The following is a 19281-nucleotide window of genomic DNA, read 5'->3' on the forward strand; positions in this document are numbered from 1 at the left end:
TTGACGCTCTCAAACGTCTGTGTTATGAGACGTGTTTTATAAGGCTCACATTTATTTGCCTAACGGGAGTGTTACACAAACTGTTCACTGACAGAGGGGACACTTCACCTCTACTGATTTAAAGAAAGAAAGGGAAAACTGCTGGTGTCTGGTCAGCGTACGCTATCTGTCACATCATGTTTCCAGCTAGCAGATATTCAGCTGCTAAAGGTACGTAATCTAATGGATAGTTAGCTAACACAGTGCGAGCCTGCTGTAGAAACTTTTCACCGACACTCTTTCAATATGCTACAAATGATTTATATACATACTACTGCCTGTTTTATCAGGTGCTTTGTTCATTTGTGCACTAGTTTGTTTTGTTTTCCTCACATGCTAGCGTTAACAGTCCAATATTCTAATGTTAGCATCAAGCTAAAATATAGGTGAAAGTTGAATCAATATTTAGGTCACTTGAACAGTGTCCTTGTCCTTGGTTATGGAAACCATTTACCCTTTTTCAGAAACTAAATGGTATTGTTAGTCATTTGTTACTGTTTTGAAAGTTATTTAAAGTGTTTTTCGGCATAAGGCAGATGTTTATGTGCAGCATTACACTTTGAAATGAGCTTAGCTTAGTTTACTGACTAAACTACTAGCTATCATGGTGCTCCTGTTGCAACCTTAGTGTGACAGCTGCTTGTCATTTTATCTACATTAGCTACCAGTATGATTTTTCATATGTCTGTACAGGTTTTATGGTTTAAAAATCACCCTTACTACATTGTGCAACCTACCTAAAGCTTGCATTTATTTGTCATGTATCCAATATATTGCATTTGTGTTTTATCACTTAGGAACCAGATCAGGTTGAACTCAACCAGTTAGTACACTAGATAGTACAAACAACATGCACTACTAGTTTCAGCTGGTCTTGACTTGAAGCTCTGTTTTCTCTCTCTTGCAGCTCACAGGTGTATCAGGGCATTGAAGACTGTCCAACTAGAGCATGCTGCCCCTCAGCAGTACACAACCATAAACAGACGGGCTTCCTCTTCAGTAACAACACCCCCCATCACCACACACTACACTATCCATTCTCGGGACAAGGATCCAAGATGGGAAGGTAAGCCAGCCTCTGCACTATCCAAAGAAAGAGGGTTGATCTTCTTGTGTCTGTCTTAAGCAACACAGTCTACCAATGACCATCTCTATGCGAACTGTAGGTACTTGTCAAGAGATATATTTGTGATTTGGTTTTAACTCAAGATATATGTAACGGGTGTTCATATAACTACAGGAGTATAAATGATGTGTGTTCACCTTTACTCTACATAAAATAAGATTACGGTGATATTCCTGCAATATACTGAATTAAGCCAGTTAGACATGGATGACAACAAGAAGTTCAACCTGCTTTACACTTTGACAGTTTCCTAATTGTTGCCTATAGTAATATTTAGTGAAACATATTTGTGTGGATTTGCAGTGATTTGACTGATCCAACTACTTTCAATTTGCATGATAAACGCATTGCAAAAGACTCCAATATTACACTCTGGAATCTTCTTATCATGTCAGTTGAAAGCAAGCATTATTACTAGATAAGAAGCTGCACTGCTGGTAATCATTTCCTACACTTTGAAGCAGTATTGTTTTAGCACTGAAGGCAGCAGAACTACTCAACAGTACACTTCAGTATCTGTTTATTTATAACAAGTCATATTGTAATCACAATATTCGAAACGTTATCACGTATCCTGAGCAGTGGTTCTTATTCTTCTTGTGAAATATGTCACGTATCACATTGTGACGCATTAATAACCTCTTATCTTTGTTTTGAAAACCATTAAAGGTAACTCACCTGCAATTATACTTGTACTCTTTGTTTTGGTGAAAGGCTTTGCCAGTTGTTCGACACTGTGCTGCGTTACCCTTTTAAAATATCTGAATGAAAATGCACTGGCGTCTCTTGATTCTTAATCAAGTCAGAAAGAAACCATTATTTATTTTATTGTATCTGTATTATCATGCATTTTACCTCCTTGTGTCTATTAACCTGATACAATATTATATTTAGCTACATGTACCTTTTTTAAAGTTCTTAACAAATAATCTGAGGGGAATTTCTTGTTGTTTGTTTTGAACTTGTGATGTGTCATTTTGTAAAGCACTTTGAGCGGCATGTGTTGTATAAATAAAGCTTTATTATCATTATTCTTATGGTCCCAGGTATCGAAATGGAGAGGTTTGCAGACGAGGCCGATGTGGTGATAGTAGGCGGGGGCCCAGCCGGTCTTTCTGCAGCCATTCGTCTGAAGCAGCTAGCCAACGAGCAAGAGAAGGAGCTGCGAGTGTGCCTCGTGGAGAAAGCCTCTCAGATCGGGGCACACACCCTCTCAGGAGCCTGTCTGGAGCCCTCCGCCCTCAGCGAACTCATTCCTGATTGGAAGGAGCGAGGGGTGAGTGTCGAATAAAAAAGAAAAAAGTTCTATGTTTACATCATGTGCTTCAATTTGTTGTTCTTATTGTCGTATATATAGTGTCACTCTTTGACTGCAATGCTATATGTAACATAGCTACACATACTGTACTTGTAGCAATACAGGTTGTAAGACTATTATTTAAATGTCAATGTTGATAATCCCCAAAACAATTATACTATAATAAGTTAAATAAACTGCGTAAATGTTATTTCAATACACCACGTTTTATATTCAATATCCCTATTTTCAATTCAGTCGCTACTTGGCGTTAATCACATTCACAAGTACATACGACGATTGGTGCTGAGGGGTATTTCAACATTATTCAACATTTTAAGGACGAAACAATAACTTCAATTATTATTTTAGTATATACCCCAAAATGTTCAATTTTGTTTTAAATATGTTTCATCAAATATATTCATTTACAAATAAAAAATAAAAACATTTCAGAAGTTATTTTAAAAAAGGAGATTGCTGAGGATCATGATAATACATAATTTCGTCAGGCATGGGATTGACAGATGAGTCGTTGTCATTTGCACTAGTTAGCAGTGCTTAAGCAGGGCGTGAGCATTGTATTGATAAATCACTGAGTTTTCCAGATGCTCTCCACTTTGTTTTACATTCATACCGCTTAGGCAGGGCTCAAACACTCTGAGGCTCAGCTGTACAATGGATGAGAAAAACCCTGTAGTCTTCTAACTCAAATACACATAGTAGATGTTTGTGAGTGCAACACTATAACAATAACAACATCTGACCATATGCACATACACATAAACTCCTGCTATAACGTCCCACACACAAACTTACAAGGTGAAAACAATTCCAGGTTCTCTGTCAAGGCTGCTAATAAATCCAATGAAGTCAAAATCTCAACAACACATTGTGCTCTTACCTCAGGCACCGCTGAACACTCCAGTGACAGAAGATGTGTTCAGCCTTTTAACGGAGAAACACAGAATCCCTATCCCCATTTTGCCAGGTAAAAAAACAATTGTATTCTTATTTGAATAAAACATCTTTCACTTTGTAAGCCTTGTCACTGAACTGACAAGGCGGTAACAGGTTCTGCCCCTCAGAGGTCGTGTGTGTTATTGATAAAGAAATCACAACGTCATTTGTAAATGTATCTATTATTTACCACCGGGAGAAAAGAGAGATTTATTCATTCATTTCAGTGCGATGATGCAACATTGGGCTGAATATAGTCAAAGGGGGTTGGCGCATTTCAAACTTGTATGTTGACAGAAAGGTGGAAATAATTCCCCTTTTGAATTCTTCGGGGTTGTTGACTGAGATGTATGTAACACCATGTAGGTCTTCCCATGGTGAATCATGGGAACTACATTGTGAGGCTGGGGAACTTTGTGCGCTGGCTGGGGGAGCAGGCGGAGGAGCTGGGAGTGGAGATCTACCCTGGATACGCTGCATCTGAGGTGAGACATTAGGAGTTTCTGTCATGTACTGTCAAGCAATTTGCATGTGATACAAATATCCATTTCTATTTTATTCAAGGCAAGTTTATTTATAAAGCACTTTTCAACACAAGGCAATTCAAAGTGCTTTGCAAAAATGAAAGGCATTAAGAGCATAACACACATTAGAAACATTAAAAATCAAAGATAATTAGACATGAATAACACAGGAACATGAATAAAAGTGACGGTGCAGTGTAAGATGTGAATAGTTCTATTAAAAGTAGCGGCAAAAAGAAAGTCTTCAGTCTGGATTTAGAAGTAGTCAGAGTTGCAGCGGACCTGCAGGTTTCTGGGAGTTTGTTCCAGATATTTGACAACACCCCAAACTAAATTCTCTCGTTCCTCCACCCCTAGTCTTCCCGTGAAATGAGAGTTCTTTTGACAGTTTTCTAACCTTTTGATGTTCCTTTCATCCTTCTCTTTCAATCATTTTGCATCCGCAGACAACTCATTTGCCCCTGTTCTACTGTTACCCGAACCCATCTTTGACCTTTCAAACCACTTTTCAATTGAATTACCTATTTTAAGACTTCCTTCATTCATACTGCCTTTCTCAAAATATACTGTTTGTTGACTATGGTAGTGTCAATTATTTGTCAATGAAACACTATCTCGCCACTGGCCTTATTGTTGTCATCCATCTGGATACATCTTCTTATAGAGAGACACATTTTGCACATTGAATTTGGACTGTCTGTGTTATACATGTATTATCTTTTTGATTTACTCACACGACAACTATTGCACGTCTGTCAGTCTTGGGAGAGGGATTCTTCCTCTGTCTCTCTCCCAGAGGTTTGATGTGAGGGTCTAAGGACAGAGGGTGTAAAATAAACGGATTCATTACAAGATTAAATTCATATTCATTCGTAATATTCTCAAAGCTAGTGCAAAGCTGATTAAAATAATGTTCTGGCTCACGGGCATTATAAAAAATGCTTAGACTTAAAATATGTTTACATTAATGATGTTAACGTACTGTGAACCTACTATGAGTCTATTGCATACATTATAAATGTTAAAAACTGATTCAAACTAGATTAGAAATACACATATAACCAAACCTGGGGAGAACATGTTTACTGTTGAAGCAAATGGCCTGAATGTAGCAGGTGCTATAATAAAGATCAAACTCCACAGGGACCTTCCATATTTGTTCTGTGGTAGACAACAAGCCAGGTTGTTTCAGGTTTACATATACACTTTGTTTACAGCTGATTCTAGGTGGACATGTATATTCAGGGGTTTTGCCCTGGTTCGCAAAGGAGCACCTGGAGATGTTGCTTGGTGCGCATCCTTAAAATGAAATAAACCGGACCTTTTGAGGGGTACTTGACTTTATGAACAGGGGGGGAGGTGCGCTAGTGAGCACGCAGCAGTGTTACTGTGCGGAGCGCATAAAGCAGACCCTTCACGCGATAGCGAGGGGTACAGCGAGGGATCGCAGATGCCGTCGTGCCCGTGGACGGATTCAAACAATTAAACCTAAATGGCTCGCGAATTATACTTTGGCGGCCGTTAATACCTGGGCGGCCCCCCCAAGTAAAGTCTGTGTGGGAAACCCTGCTATCTTACCAGTTCTTATGCAACTCGCAAATATCTCTCTTCTCTCTTTTCTATCTCTCTCTTCTCTCATCTCCCTCTCTCTCAATGTTGGTGCCCAAATGCGCTTTTTTCAAATGATCCGGTGCTCCTTTTTTGGCGGTGGGTGCGCATGCGCACCTGCACACCAGTTATGTGCAGCCCTGTGTATATTGTTGTTTCTCAAATGTATACAACCCAGTCATCAATACCCCTTTTTGTGCTCGCTCAGTCATTTTAATATTTAACATGATTTAAGTGTGTTAATCTTCCATCTGTATTCACTTTTTGTCAAGGTTTTGTTTCACGAGGATGGAAGTGTAAAAGGAATCGCCACCAATGATGTGGGCATCGCCAAGGACGGCTCGCCGAAGGTTAGTGCCGTACAACTTTTAATATGGTAAACTTTTTAAGATTCTAATCCCCTTTGTTGCCACTTAATTGTCAAATGAAAACTTCATTTAGAGAGGCCATTCTTTACAATTGAAAGATATCACGCTTGGATACATCCTGCTCTTTGAAAGGATTTAAAGCACAAAAACAACAACAGGAACACACGCACTTGTTTTGATCTATCAAGCATGAAGAATTGCCTTTTATCCAGTATAGATGTAGCCGTGTGTATGTTGCTTCAAAGGAAATACATTGTTCCTTTTAAAGAGGCACCATTCCTTTGAAAAAGTCAATTGTTCACTGTAGGGCATTACACAGCATGTCATTCTAATCAGGTTGTAATTATTATGATTACATCAATTTTAGTCCATAAATTCGTTCTTATTGAACTTGGGAAAAGTAGTTCCTTCTCCTTCGGTTCTAATAAGGTTTGCTTTTGTTCAGCTGATGTTTGTTTTATTCTGTCCTATTATACAAACTGTTATTTTGCTCTACATAAAAAGCGGTGATTAGATTTTTACCGCACTAACCAATCAATTTCTACTACTGCTTTGCTCCAGGATGTATTTGAGAGAGGAATGGAGCTCCATGCTAAAGTCACGTTGTTTGGAGAGGGCTGTCACGGCCACTTGGCCAAACAGCTTTACAAGCAATTCAACCTGCGTGAGAACTGTGAACCCCAGACCTACGCCATCGGACTGAAAGAGGTAAATAACATACATACCGCCCACATAAAGCTACTCTGTTTGTGGCCTGAATTTAGTTTCCCCTAGTCCAGTCTTACTAATCATTCCTAATTACTAAAGTAGATCCTGACCAGATAAAAGTGGTCATTTGTGTTTGGTCATTTTTTACATTACATTACATTTAGCTGGCGCTTTTATCCAAAGCGACTTACAATAAGTACATTCGACCAGGAAGACACAACCTTGAAGAAAACAGAATCATAAAGTACATCAGGTTTCATAGAGCCAAACATTTCAAGTGCTACTCAACTGGCTTTAGATAAGCCAGTCCTTTATTAGTATAAAAGTGCTTTGTTAATAGTTCTATCGTTCGAAGTGGAGTCGAAAGAGATGAGTTTTCAGTCTGCGCCGGAAGATGTGCAAGCTATCTGCCGTCCTGATGTCAATGGGGAGCTCATTCCACCATCTTGGAGCCAGGATAGCAAACCCACGTGTTTTTGCCGATGGGAACTTGGGTCCCCCGAGGGCGCAGCGAGTCGTTTGGCTGATGCAGAGCGTAGTGCACGCGCTGGGGTGTACGGTTTAACCATGTCCTGGATGTACTTTAGTAACTTCCTATATATTCATATATAAACAACATATTATTGAAACATGAGACTTTGTACATATTTTGATATAAGAATGTCTTATTCATATTATGAATCATTTAAGTAGGTATAGGTCACACCAGGCAGATAATAACAGAGTTGATCTGTCCATCCTAATGTTCAGGTGGCTCCTCTGTTTTTACTGTGGACATGTTTTGAATCCTTTAAGTATGCAGACCTGGAGAGACTTCAGCAGAACCGATAGTGGCAGAAAGCATGAACACTTCTCTGTGTACTGTTCGCATTGTCAATTCTCCGGCCGAATACGTCAAATAATCCTTCAGTTTGTCAAATATCAGCAGCATCTCCCTTCACAGTCATCAATGCTTTCCATCCCTTGTTTTCCATCACAATAATAATATCTCTACTCAAGATATTCAATGATGTGTACACAATCTGATGTGAAGTCATGCTTTCTTGCACAAGAAAACATAATCTTAAAAAGTATTAAAAGTTGATAAATCAATTTAGCGAAAATTAAGACTATTAAACTGCATTTTCCAAGGTATTACATTTTGTAGCTTGTTTTCAATAAGTATCTAAATTGTCCAAAGAGGTTGTATTCTACAGTGTGCCTGAATGTAATCATTGCGTAGGTGTGTAGTGTGATTCTGTGTAGTTTATTTATGGCATCCCGTTGGGTTTGACGTCATCTGAACAGGACATCGCGCGCTCACTGCTTGATAGCGCCCGAAGCTCCGTTTACACCGGTTGTTAAACAACATCGTTATGGGGAAATGCAAGTTTGCGTCCAAATGGTTGGAAAATAAGGAGGAAGGACAATCAATACTGTATATAGTGAATGTGAGGCGATGAGGTCTTGAAATGTATGGAAAGGGTCTTAAAAAAGGTCTTAAAAGGTTTTACATTTGACTTCAGGATTCCTGCATATACCCTGCTAGTAAAAAGGCACTTTCGCTCTTTTACAGTAAAGACGAAGATAGTCTGTGTCAGTTGGAACGTTTAGACTTGATAGTGGCAGGGCTCTCCAACACGTCGAGCTTTTCAGTAGCTCGCCGCTCGATTATCGATTATAGCGTAGGTTGCTTCTTGATTTTTCGGCCGCGGCTGGACAATAACGTTTTTTTATTTTAGAATTTGTTTCTGTCACACGAATATAAAATTGGTCCGTGACGCAGAGATCAAGGAACAGACGTGACAGCGGCACTGCTTTCTCCACCAACACCAGTCCAGAACCAACAGCAGAATGACCCGCTCTGAATCAGGCCCTGTCGCTGCGGCTCAGAGACACAGGGAGGGATTTATGTTTTTTGAAAAACACTCGTTATCGTCATGTCAGGTTTTTGGTGGATTTGATCAAGTCTTGGATTGCAGAGTATGAATATCCTCTTGCTATTGTCAGTTGATAAATACTTGTGTAAAGTTTGTGAAGGCAGGAGGAAAGCTTCCGCGATCACCGTCTCCTCTTCGTTCCTCCAAACCCCCAGTAGCGTGGCGTGGGGAAAACAATTAGGGGAAGCCAATAATACGTCCTTTCTTTTGGGTCGGGGGTGTGGTGGTCAATGTAATAACGTAACCAGATGAGTGATTACAGCACCCGGTATCATTTTACACACATTTGTATCATACAGATGCAGGACTTACACACACCTGTTATCTAACCGACAGGTCCGCACGCACTCTCCAGCCCAAACTCTAATAAGCATTAATTCACAAACATAAATCAGGAGCCCTTTAACGTTTTACGTCCGATTCGCTCCTTTTTTCCTCTATGTACACAGCTCCAGTTTGGGCATTAGCCTGTCATCAGATTGTATTTGTTGTTGCTGCTGTAGCGGAAGTTTAGTACAATTACTTTTGATGAAATACTCCAAATCTCCACCCTCCATAATTGCACTTGCTTCAGTTGCTTGCTACTTTCTAACGGCGGTGAGAGTGGTGCAGTGACGCTATCTATCTTCTATCGATTAGATTTATGATTTGAAAATTATAAAAGTAGGGTAGACATGTGGATATTATCCGACTGAACACAACGTGCATTTATCTAACAGGTTCGTTTTCCACTGACCTTATTTCAAGCTATTTTCCAAAATCCTATGGAGAAATCCCATTGCTTTCTGTCGAGGGAAGTCGAGCGCAGCTTACTTCCGGGTTTTAGGGCGCGTCACTGCAACACTAAGTTGATGCGATTTGATTGGATTGTGAGGCAAGGGAAGCCAGCCGCCTCTGGCTTCCCTTGGCATGGCCCTGACTAATCACAGGTTGGCAGGGGCATCACGTGAGCCTCATCTGATTGGTCAATCTCTCCATTTCTTTTTCACCAAGGGAAGCCAATTTCGGCTGGCCTCCTCTCGCAACAGTGAGTGCAATCTACTGTTTCACCATAACATCTAGAGGGGCGCTGTTTCACTCTTTGTAAAATACTCAATGAGAATGGGGGAGAGACGGGCCGGCAGCAACACACAACAAAGAATTTCCGAAACTAAACGAAGTGTTTTTATTTATTAAAATTATAAATAACTACACCGAAAAAACAGGGGAAGCCTGGCTTCCCTTGGCCTCCAGGAGAAAACACCACTGCAAACCCCGCCCCCTCCCTGAAAATAATGAGTGACAGGCTGATAGTGACCCGATAGAAACTTTATTATTCACTTAATCACTGATTGAGATATGATGACGCTAACTTAGTCTCATACATTCATGGGATTTGTGAGAGAATGTAAGTGTGCACCCACATGCAGTATTTTTGTTTGTATAATGCTGTTGTAAATACTCCTGTTGTCTGCTGTGTTCAGACTTAAGTCATGTTTGTGATGCCACATTCAGGACATTCAGTATCCTTTTTTTTAACAGAAGACCGTTGCTAGACTGCAGAAGTATTAGTTTTTGAAGATGGAACAATTTCACACACAGATATAGGGAGGCTAGACCATACAGATTTATTATGGTTTATAATGTAATGTCAAGACGAAGAAGAAGATGAAAAAGATGGCTGAACTGTTCAGTGTCAATCCTGTGGAGATGGAGGTTATAAATCTCCAAAATCATGTTCAGCTTAAGTCTCAGCAAAACTCTCAACATTTCTGGAGCCTTGTAGACCCAGAAACCGATAAGAACATTCACCAAGCAGCACTGAACATACTGCTTTATTTGGTTCTGTTCTACAGACCTTTGTGAAGCAGCTTTTTCTGACATGAATGTCATGAAATCTAAATACAGAACAAGACTGACTAATGAACATGTAAGTGACTCTATTAGAGTGAACCTAAGTGGGTCCAGCATACACCTCTATGGTGGACTCCATGCAGTGCCATTCATCTCGATAACTGTAAAAAAGAGTGAATGCACTTATAAGTGCATACAATGCTTGTCAGGTGGTGATTAAGGACATTTATGTGAATTGTCAGTAATTACTATGTGGGCCATAATAATATGTGAGAAATGTTCGTTTTCTTGGACCTTGATGTGAAGTTAAGATTTGTGATAAGCTTTAGGTATTGCAATTTCACACGTGTACAAAAGTAGTTTAATTCAACCGATGAGTGCTATATGAATAAATGTAAGCGATGTGATGCAAGTAGCTCTTGGCCACTTTCATTTTTTCAAAGTAGCTCTCAGATGAAGAAAGGTTGGAGACCCCTGTGTTAGAGGAATCCTCTGCTTATTGATGACGTTTGACCTCTCTGCTCCTGTAGGTGTGGGCGATTGACAAGAAGAAGTGGAGGCCGGGCAGAGTGGAGCACTCTGTGGGTTGGCCCCTGAACAGAAACACATACGGAGGGTCCTTCCTGTATCACCTGGACGAAGGAGAGCCGCTGGTGGCGCTGGGCTTTGTGGTGAGAGGCTTTGGACATCCTGACAGTGATGTAAACATGTGTGACAGCTGGATGTCATGCAGGCAACAAAAAAGCAACCCACGGTTCTGAATAAATAGTCGAGTCGTGGGTGGCATTCTATTATCACTGAATCTTATGTATCCTACAGAGGGGCAATAAATAAATCCATGATTGCTTATTTGCAATTCACTGTGATGTCCAGATGCAAATATACCGTAGATTATCATAGTTACATATAGCTCAGTTGAAAAATAGCATGTTTGCTTAGTTTTAGTCTGCTCACAATACCTCTAAACAACAAAATAGACATTGAGTTAATAAACAATTCTCAATTTTGTAAATTCAGAAGCACCACCCCTGACAGTTATTACAGCTTTAAATCTTCTTGCTTATGCATCTGCACACATGGACACGGTGGCGGCCAACGCTTTTTGCAGATTCTCCTAACTTTGGAACTCGGCAACAATTTCATATTCATACCATTCTCCCAGTGCCACTGAAAGACAATCTTCTTTTGTTATGCATCACAACGTGACAGAGGTTGTTGACCTTGTTTTGCAATGTGATGTTCGTAGCTACAGTATATGAAGACAGTTTAAGTCCTCTCTGGATTTTTATATTAACTGTGATTTTTAATTTAAGCTGTAGAGACATTAAGGTGGATTAAAGCTTGATTTGTAGCGTCAATACCAAGAGTGTAAATCTTGTCTAGATTGATGGCAACACTAGATTAAATAGAAAAACTAAATTATTAATATTTTAAAAGCCACAATAGGTAACCTGTTTTCAATTAATTGATTTAGACTAAGTTCACACATTTGACGTTGTTGGCTGAAAACCCACTTTGTTTAGTTTCAAGTGCACCCTGGCCATACAACGTATACAAAAGGTCCATTAAGACGAATGCACTGACAATGGTCTTGATCATTTGAAGCGTATATACCTGCAAGTTCTGAGCTAGTATCTTCATAGTTGATTGCACTTATGTCAGTTGCTTTGGATAAAGGCCTCAGCTAAATGTAATGTATATGTGTTTCCTACTCCAGATTGGTCTGGACTACTCCAACCCTTACCTGAGCCCCTTCAGGGAGTTCCAGCGCTGGAAGCATCATCCCTCCGTGGCTCCCACGCTGGAGGGTGGCACCAGGATCGGATATGGAGCCAGGGCTCTGAACGAAGGAGGGATACAGGTAGGGCCCCGCTATACAAAATTATTTAGATACTTAAAGGTCACCTATTATGCAAAATCCACTTTTTCATGTCTCTTCTACATCAACATGTGTGTCCTCTGTGGAAAGAGATTCTGAAAGTTTCAGGAAAAAGATTCTCTCACTTTTTGTCCTGATCCATTTCTATAAAAACCTGTCTGAAAATGAGCTGATCAGATTTTGGCTACTTTGTGATGTCATAACGATTTTGTTTGGCTTGTGTTACCATTAGCCAATCAGCAACCAAGGTATCTGAGACCTATAATATATTGATGAAAAAAGTATAATAGGGGACCTTTTAAGTAACAATGAGATATTATTGCTTGACTAAACTGTTTGTCATATGCTGAGTATTGGGAAAACATATACTGCAACTTATTAACTTTTTTCAACTTCAAAAATGTCAACATCTTTTTAATCCAATGATGTTCTTTTTGTTTTGACCAACTTCCTGCCAATGCTGATGACCTCGTCAAATAAAATCTCGGCACCATCTAGTGGACTATAAAAGCTATTCTTACCGAAAAAGTACATGTATTTCCACTATTAATTATTAATATAATAGTCAGAACTTAGCCTCTCTGTGTATTGATGCAATATTGCTTCAAGTAGCAAACTGCTCTCCTGCTGATGGCCCTCCTCCTCGCCCTAATGCTGACAGAGTGAGTGCTGACAGGCTCATTCTGACAGAGTATGAGAGCAAGTATCCTCCAGTCGGTGCTCATGCCGGAAAAAAAGGATGTCAGACAAATGGATAGGAGCCGGAAATGGATCATAAAAAGCAAAGTGGCAATGTTAGTCTATTATACATCAGGGAACAACGAAGCCTTGATATGTTGTCAATATGTTGTTTTCATGAAAGATCAAAAACACTGGGATGAAGTGCTCCCCTGCGCCTGGCCAGTGTTTGCCAGAAAAACGACGTGTGGACTAACACTGGGATTTCTGACTAAACATAAAATAGCTGCCAAAATAAACACTGTCAGTTAAAAAAAACTGTAACGGATGGAAGACTGTTCTGCATGACTCAATGAAACACTTCTATTTACGGATTGATTAAATGCATTCCTACTTTCATATTTAATTAAAACCATTAGCTGATTCTTCATTTACAATCTAATTTACTCTGCAAACAAGTCGTCGTTGTTACAGCATGATTACAACAGAAATTGGTTCATAAATGTAAACATCAAGGCCTTGTAAGTCATTTTTTTCAATCTGTTGGAATCTGGTGTTTCATCAATCTGCCTTATTTAGTTTTTACTCTATTTTAATAACGAAACGTTTTTTAGAAAAGGACCGATAACACACTCTGATCACTAAGATATGCATTATTACTGCGCAAGATTAAAGATTACAAATATGGTTATACAAAGAAATCCGAGCCAAGTAGTATAGACAAAGAATACATTTAGAAGTGTCCTTATTAGAATGTTGGATATAGGAAAAACGTGGTGTTATTTTAGGACTGTTTTGGATCTGTTTTTGAGTAGTTTCATTATTCATCTAAAAATGTAGATATGTAAAAAATGGTAATATGATTTTTGTGAATAATATTAGAAGTAAGCACAGCAGCTGCTCAGTCACATTGAAGGTCAGCTGAGGTGCTGCTGCTGGATTCCTTCCAGTGGAGTCCAACAGGGAGGAGACCCCGCAGCTGACCCCAAACAGGCTTTAGGGATTTACTGTCCCCTCTGTCCTGGGACTCCTCAGGGTCCTCCAGCATGACGTGGAGAAGGAAGTCTGGACTACCTAAAACAACCTTACTTCCACTGTGACCTTGAATCACATAAGACACAGGGGGTGTTTCTCAATGTCAAGGAAGGATGCTCCAGAGCCACTATTTCAAGGATGCTACGTCATCGAGTCCCAGCCGAAGGACTGTTCCAATGTCCAGGATACTTGGAATTCTACCGAGCCCGGCTTCCTTCGTAGCAAGACATTTCGAGGCTGCACATGAGTATCCTCCACGGTCTTAAAATCCCCACAATGCTTTGCGCACGGACTAATTTCCAAAGCTTTGGCGGAAATCGCGCTCGATTTAAGGCGGGGCCTCGCATATGACGCAGACCTGTTAGCCTGTTCCACCATTCTTCGTTTTCCGAGGCTAGGAAGGATTCTTGCCTCGCTTCTGAAACAAGTTACTCGGAAGACATGTCCTACCAAGGAAGCGTCCTCGACATTGAGAAACACCCAGACAATAATATAAACTTTACGTACAGCGAAATTCAAAAACAGCAACCATGAAGGAGCTCTGGTTTGGTCAGTGGGGATGAAGTATTAATTGGTACTATCTCAGTTAAATTGTGTTGCCAATGAATTTCTTGGTGTCATGAAATCTGGAATGCAATGTGATTAAACCCTCACTCATCCTGTTAGAAAAATACAATTATACAAAAAAAGAAGATTATATTAGAGGTAACTTAAACACACCAACCGGCCGAAATACAGTTTGACAGAGCCACACTTTACATACAGGTGTGTGTGGAGGGAACTATATATTTAAAAAAAAAACATGAGAAAAGGCTATTACTAGTTGTAATAGTTTGTTTATAGAAAGGATTTAAAGATGAAACTTGAACAAACTGACTGAGAAAATAAGGTTTGTGAAATCAACTGCAGGTGATTTTCAATACATTTCTGAGTTGATGGAAACCGGCGTGCAAAACGTTCACAATTCAGATCACCTTCTGGAAAGTGGATGACTGGATTGAATCCATCAATCTTTTGTCAGAAATTAATATAAGAAATGACCATCTGTTTTCTTAAGATATTGTTTTTTAATTGAATATGTTTACGTATATCAAGTGCCTTTTTCAGTTCACATGCGATACTTGCTTTGTGGACATTCTAGTAAATCTACAGACATATTGTTGCTGTTAAATACTTTCACATCGAGCATTCTTAGGATTTTGGAAAGTTAAATTGGATAATAAAAATGTCACAAAAGGTTATCGTAAAAAAAGAATGACATTTGGTGTTACAATCAATATATTAAAAAGATTTAGTTTTCCAAGATTATTTCATAATTAACAGCATAAAAAGTGTCTGAAACAAACAACAACTTACATCAAATGATAGATAAGCATTGATAAGTAACAAGAACCTTTCATTCAGTGTCAAAACATCCTTCATCTTGTTCGTAAAATATGGCTTCTTTCAAAATAATCCACTTCAAGGTGACTGTGGCTCACACCAGGAGGAGCGTGCAAGAGGTTTCAAAAGGACATTCACTGAAGATGTAACGTTCGTGAGACTGAAGGTTACGACCGGTGGTTTTAGTACTTCAGAATTAAGGAGGCAGGCCGTGGAATATGGCCTCTATAAAGAATCACCTGTGCGATACAAATGAAAGTCCTCCATTAAAACTAAGGATCAGGTCCCATCTCTCAAAGGCTGGCTCAACATTATGAGTTGGTTCCCCTGGAATATCTCTCAAATGTTTTACATGCCCAATCTGACCACTTCTATCCAATCTGGCAGCCTTGCTTACATTTCCTTGGACCTGAATTGTCGGCTGTTATTGTTAAAGGAACCTCATGAAACTCCTGTAATCATAAATTCATAATACATAATACATGTGATACTCCTGTAACCACCTATAAGGGAGGGGTTAGTGCGTTGGTGTTCGGATCAGGGGGTCACAGGTTCAAACCCCACTGCAGTCAGCATGTAGTTGTGCCCTGGGCAAGAGACTTCACCCCAAATTGCTCCTGTGGGGATTGCCCACAGTATTGAGTATGTAAGTCGCTTTGGATAAAAGCGTGTGGCAAGGCAAGGCAAGGCTTATAGCACCTTTCAACACAAGGCAATTCAAAGTGCTTTACAAAAAACGAAAGACATTAAGAAAATGGCATTTAAAAATAAAATAAACATTAAAAGAAAAAATACATGGATAAAAGTTACAGTGCAGTTTAAGATGTGAATAGTGTAATGTGTGTTTGAGACTCAGCTGTTTTTGTTTTTTGTCATGTTTTTGTTCGCTTTGCTTTGTAATGATGTATTTGTCATGTATATGCTACGTCGTTATTGTGTTGTAAAAATTGTAAAAACCAATAAATACATTGTTTAAAAAATGAAAAACGACATGAACTCTCTCCTCTTCCTCTCTCCTCTTCCTCTCTCCAGTCAATCCCAAAGCTGACCTTCCCAGGAGGTTTACTGATAGGCTGCAGCCCTGGCTTCATGAATGTCCCGAAGATCAAAGGCACCCACACGGCCATGAAGAGCGGCATGCTGGCTGCTGAGGCCATTTTCCCTAAAATCACAGCAGAGAACCCGGAGTCAGAGACGTTAGGTACAAAATGTGAACCCCATTAATAATCATGATGGTGGCAGCAGTACCTGTGTGCATCTCATTTCAGGTACCGAGGTTAAAGTGAGTTAAAACCCAGAAACGGGTCTATACAGGCTCTCTGAAGTTACATAACCGTACACACTGCAACACCGCTGGGTCATATCAGGTCGGATCAGAATCAGGTTTATTGCCAGGGAGGTTCACACATACGAGGACATTGACTTGATGTCATGGTGCATACATCAAATATAAAACAAAAAATCCATAAGGACTCCGTAATAAAATATAGTTAAATAGCAATAAAGCTGTAATTTACATGGAAATAGAATGCTATGAATGAATTATAGGATATGAAACAAGAAATATGTGCAGTATGAACATTGTGTGCATTAATGTAATGCATATAGAGAATACGTTGTGGCAGAGGTAAAGTGTCAGTGGGGGGGGCCGGGCCTTGTTTAAGAGGCCGGTAGCGGAGGGGAAGAAACTGTTCAGGTGGCGAGAGGTTTTGGTCCTGATGGAGCGCAGCCTCCTGCCAGAGGGGAGGGGGGTGAACAGTTTGTGTCCAGGGTGGGAGGGGTCTGCCACTATCTTCCCTGCCCGCCTCAGGGTTCTGGAGGCGGGCAGGTCTTGGAGGGATGGCAGATTACAGCCGATCACCTTCTCTGCAGAGCGGATGACCCGCTGCAGCCTGCCCTTTTCCTTGGCTGTGGCTGCGGCGTACCAGATGGTGATGGAGGAGTAGTAGGATGTCAGGTAGCACAGCATTTGTAAGCTATAAAAGGTCAGGCAATAACTTCTTTACAATGAGTTTTCCAAGCCACTTGAGAACTAAACAGAGGCTGCACATGGGACACACTCTTGCAGCTACATCAATAAAAAGAACTGTAATGGCTGTAAAAATGTCAGTGGGAACAGCTTCAAGAATCATTCTAAAAAGATCGATATGATCCATCTTGGTGGAGCTGCGGTGACTTATTTGCTCAAAGGGATAGTTCGTATGAGGTTATCTGTAATCAGAGAATTATTTACTGTCGATTGCAGTCGGCTCTCAAAAGATGAATAGCAGTACAGTACACAAAGAAACTCACCAATCGAGGCACAAAGCACTCCTGTGTTCTGTTAAAAATAAAGCTGGTTGCTTTGAACAGAGCTTAGTAAGCAGATCATGTTCCCTTTATTCTAAGTATAGGGTCTTTTTAAAGCGGTTTGTTTTACCCATGCTTATGTCAGCTTTTCCAAACTGGGAGCGCCATCTACTGCAGCTAAATCACTGACTATGAATCTCATTATACTCCACTTCAATTATCCTTTTTAATAGTTAACGTCATGTTTTACATGATTGTGTTCATTCTCTCTAGCTCATGACAAATAAGAATGGACTCAAATGCAAATGGTCGATAGTCAGGAAGAGAAAAACTGATGAATAATTATATCTTTAAGGTTATATTTACCCGAATAACTTCATTACCTGCAGTGGTCTTGTGTTGTCCAGATAGTATTGCTTTCATGCGCCAGAGTTTGAAGTTATCCGCCCCTAAAACGTCTGCTACCATTCCAGTTTTATTGAGTTTGATGCAATTTAATGTTTCTCAAAATGTAACAGCAGAGTGTTTTTACCACAAAAAGGTGTCGTAAAAAAAAAATCCACAATATTGTATAGGGATTATTCCTTCTAATGCAAAATGTTAAGCTTGAAATCCCTGTTGAAATAGTCATTATTTTGTAAACCTTCACTGGTTAAGGCCCTATTCTTCAAGGCTTTGTGCTACAAATGTGCAGGAAAGGTTAGCATGACAACAGCGAGGACATTCGTTCAATGTGTGTGTGTAATTTCTTCATTTGAATCCTCCCAAGGCCTCCATGTACCTGAGTACGCTGAGAGCTTGAAGAAGTCGTGGGTGTGGAAAGAGCTGTATGCAGTCAGAAACATCCGGCCGTCCTTCCACAATTACTTTGGTCTGTACGGGGGCATGGTCTACACCGGGGTCTTCTACTGGATCTGCAGAGGAAAGGAGCCGTGGACGCTCAAACACGCTGGTGAGTAGCACAGTGTTCATCATATTCCTACGGATGTGGCCTAATAGTTCACAAAGGAGGACTAATTGTAGAAAAATTTATAATCCTTACTTACAAGAAAGCTCATGTATCAGAGCAGCGGTTTTCAAAGTGTGAGGCGCGCCTCCCCTGGGGGGCGCCAGAGAGCTTCAGGGGAGGCGCAGCGTGAGAAAGAAATAACGAGAAACAGTTAAATCTAGCTAGTTAACTTCAGCTAACTTTATGCGAGCGGCAACATGGATCGATTTTTTGTGAAGTTACCTAAAGTGAAAGAGGAGACGGCGTCTGGCAGAAAACGCCACTTGGCTGTCTGTGGAGACCGAGTTCCCCCACCTCGCCAAAAAGGCTGTAAAAGTGCTCATTCCCTTCACCTCCGCCTACCTGTGAGAGTGCCGGTTTTCCGCATGGACTTGAATCAAAAGCAGGGGCGGATCTACCGGGGTGGCATGGGGTGGAAACTGCCCCCCTAAAAATAGCCTTGCCACCCCAGTTGGCAGCTTTGTTTTTTAAATAAAAGTTGTGGCTCATCGGACATTTATGAGAGAAAATCCCTAATGTCCGAGTGCAAGTGAATGCAGCACAAGACGCAAGCCTTGTAACCCCTCCCCCGGTGCGAGCGAGGAAATGTGATTGGCGGCGATTTCATTTGAACGGGACGGCGCATT

At 40.3% G+C, this 19281-nt stretch overlaps 1 protein-coding gene across 1 annotated transcript in view; it reads left to right on the forward strand.

Moving 5' to 3' along the window:
• The window catches only part of etfdh (electron transfer flavoprotein dehydrogenase), a 24210-nt gene continuing 4929 nt past the window's right edge, over positions 1 to 19281 (forward strand). The window contains exons 1-11 of the mRNA XM_034227602.1: positions 1 to 210; positions 947 to 1105; positions 2212 to 2441; positions 3372 to 3453; positions 3789 to 3907; positions 5827 to 5904; positions 6484 to 6630; positions 10913 to 11053; positions 12100 to 12243; positions 16390 to 16558; positions 18416 to 18598. Of these exons, the coding sequence (XP_034083493.1) occupies positions 177 to 210; positions 947 to 1105; positions 2212 to 2441; positions 3372 to 3453; positions 3789 to 3907; positions 5827 to 5904; positions 6484 to 6630; positions 10913 to 11053; positions 12100 to 12243; positions 16390 to 16558; positions 18416 to 18598 (1486 nt within the window). The 5' untranslated portion in view covers positions 1 to 176. The remainder of the gene's footprint in view (positions 211 to 946; positions 1106 to 2211; positions 2442 to 3371; positions 3454 to 3788; positions 3908 to 5826; positions 5905 to 6483; positions 6631 to 10912; positions 11054 to 12099; positions 12244 to 16389; positions 16559 to 18415; positions 18599 to 19281) is intronic.

This window comes from Gymnodraco acuticeps, unplaced genomic scaffold, assembly GCF_902827175.1.
Source record: "Gymnodraco acuticeps unplaced genomic scaffold, fGymAcu1.1, whole genome shotgun sequence".
Taxonomy (NCBI): Eukaryota; Metazoa; Chordata; class Actinopteri; order Perciformes; family Bathydraconidae; genus Gymnodraco; species Gymnodraco acuticeps.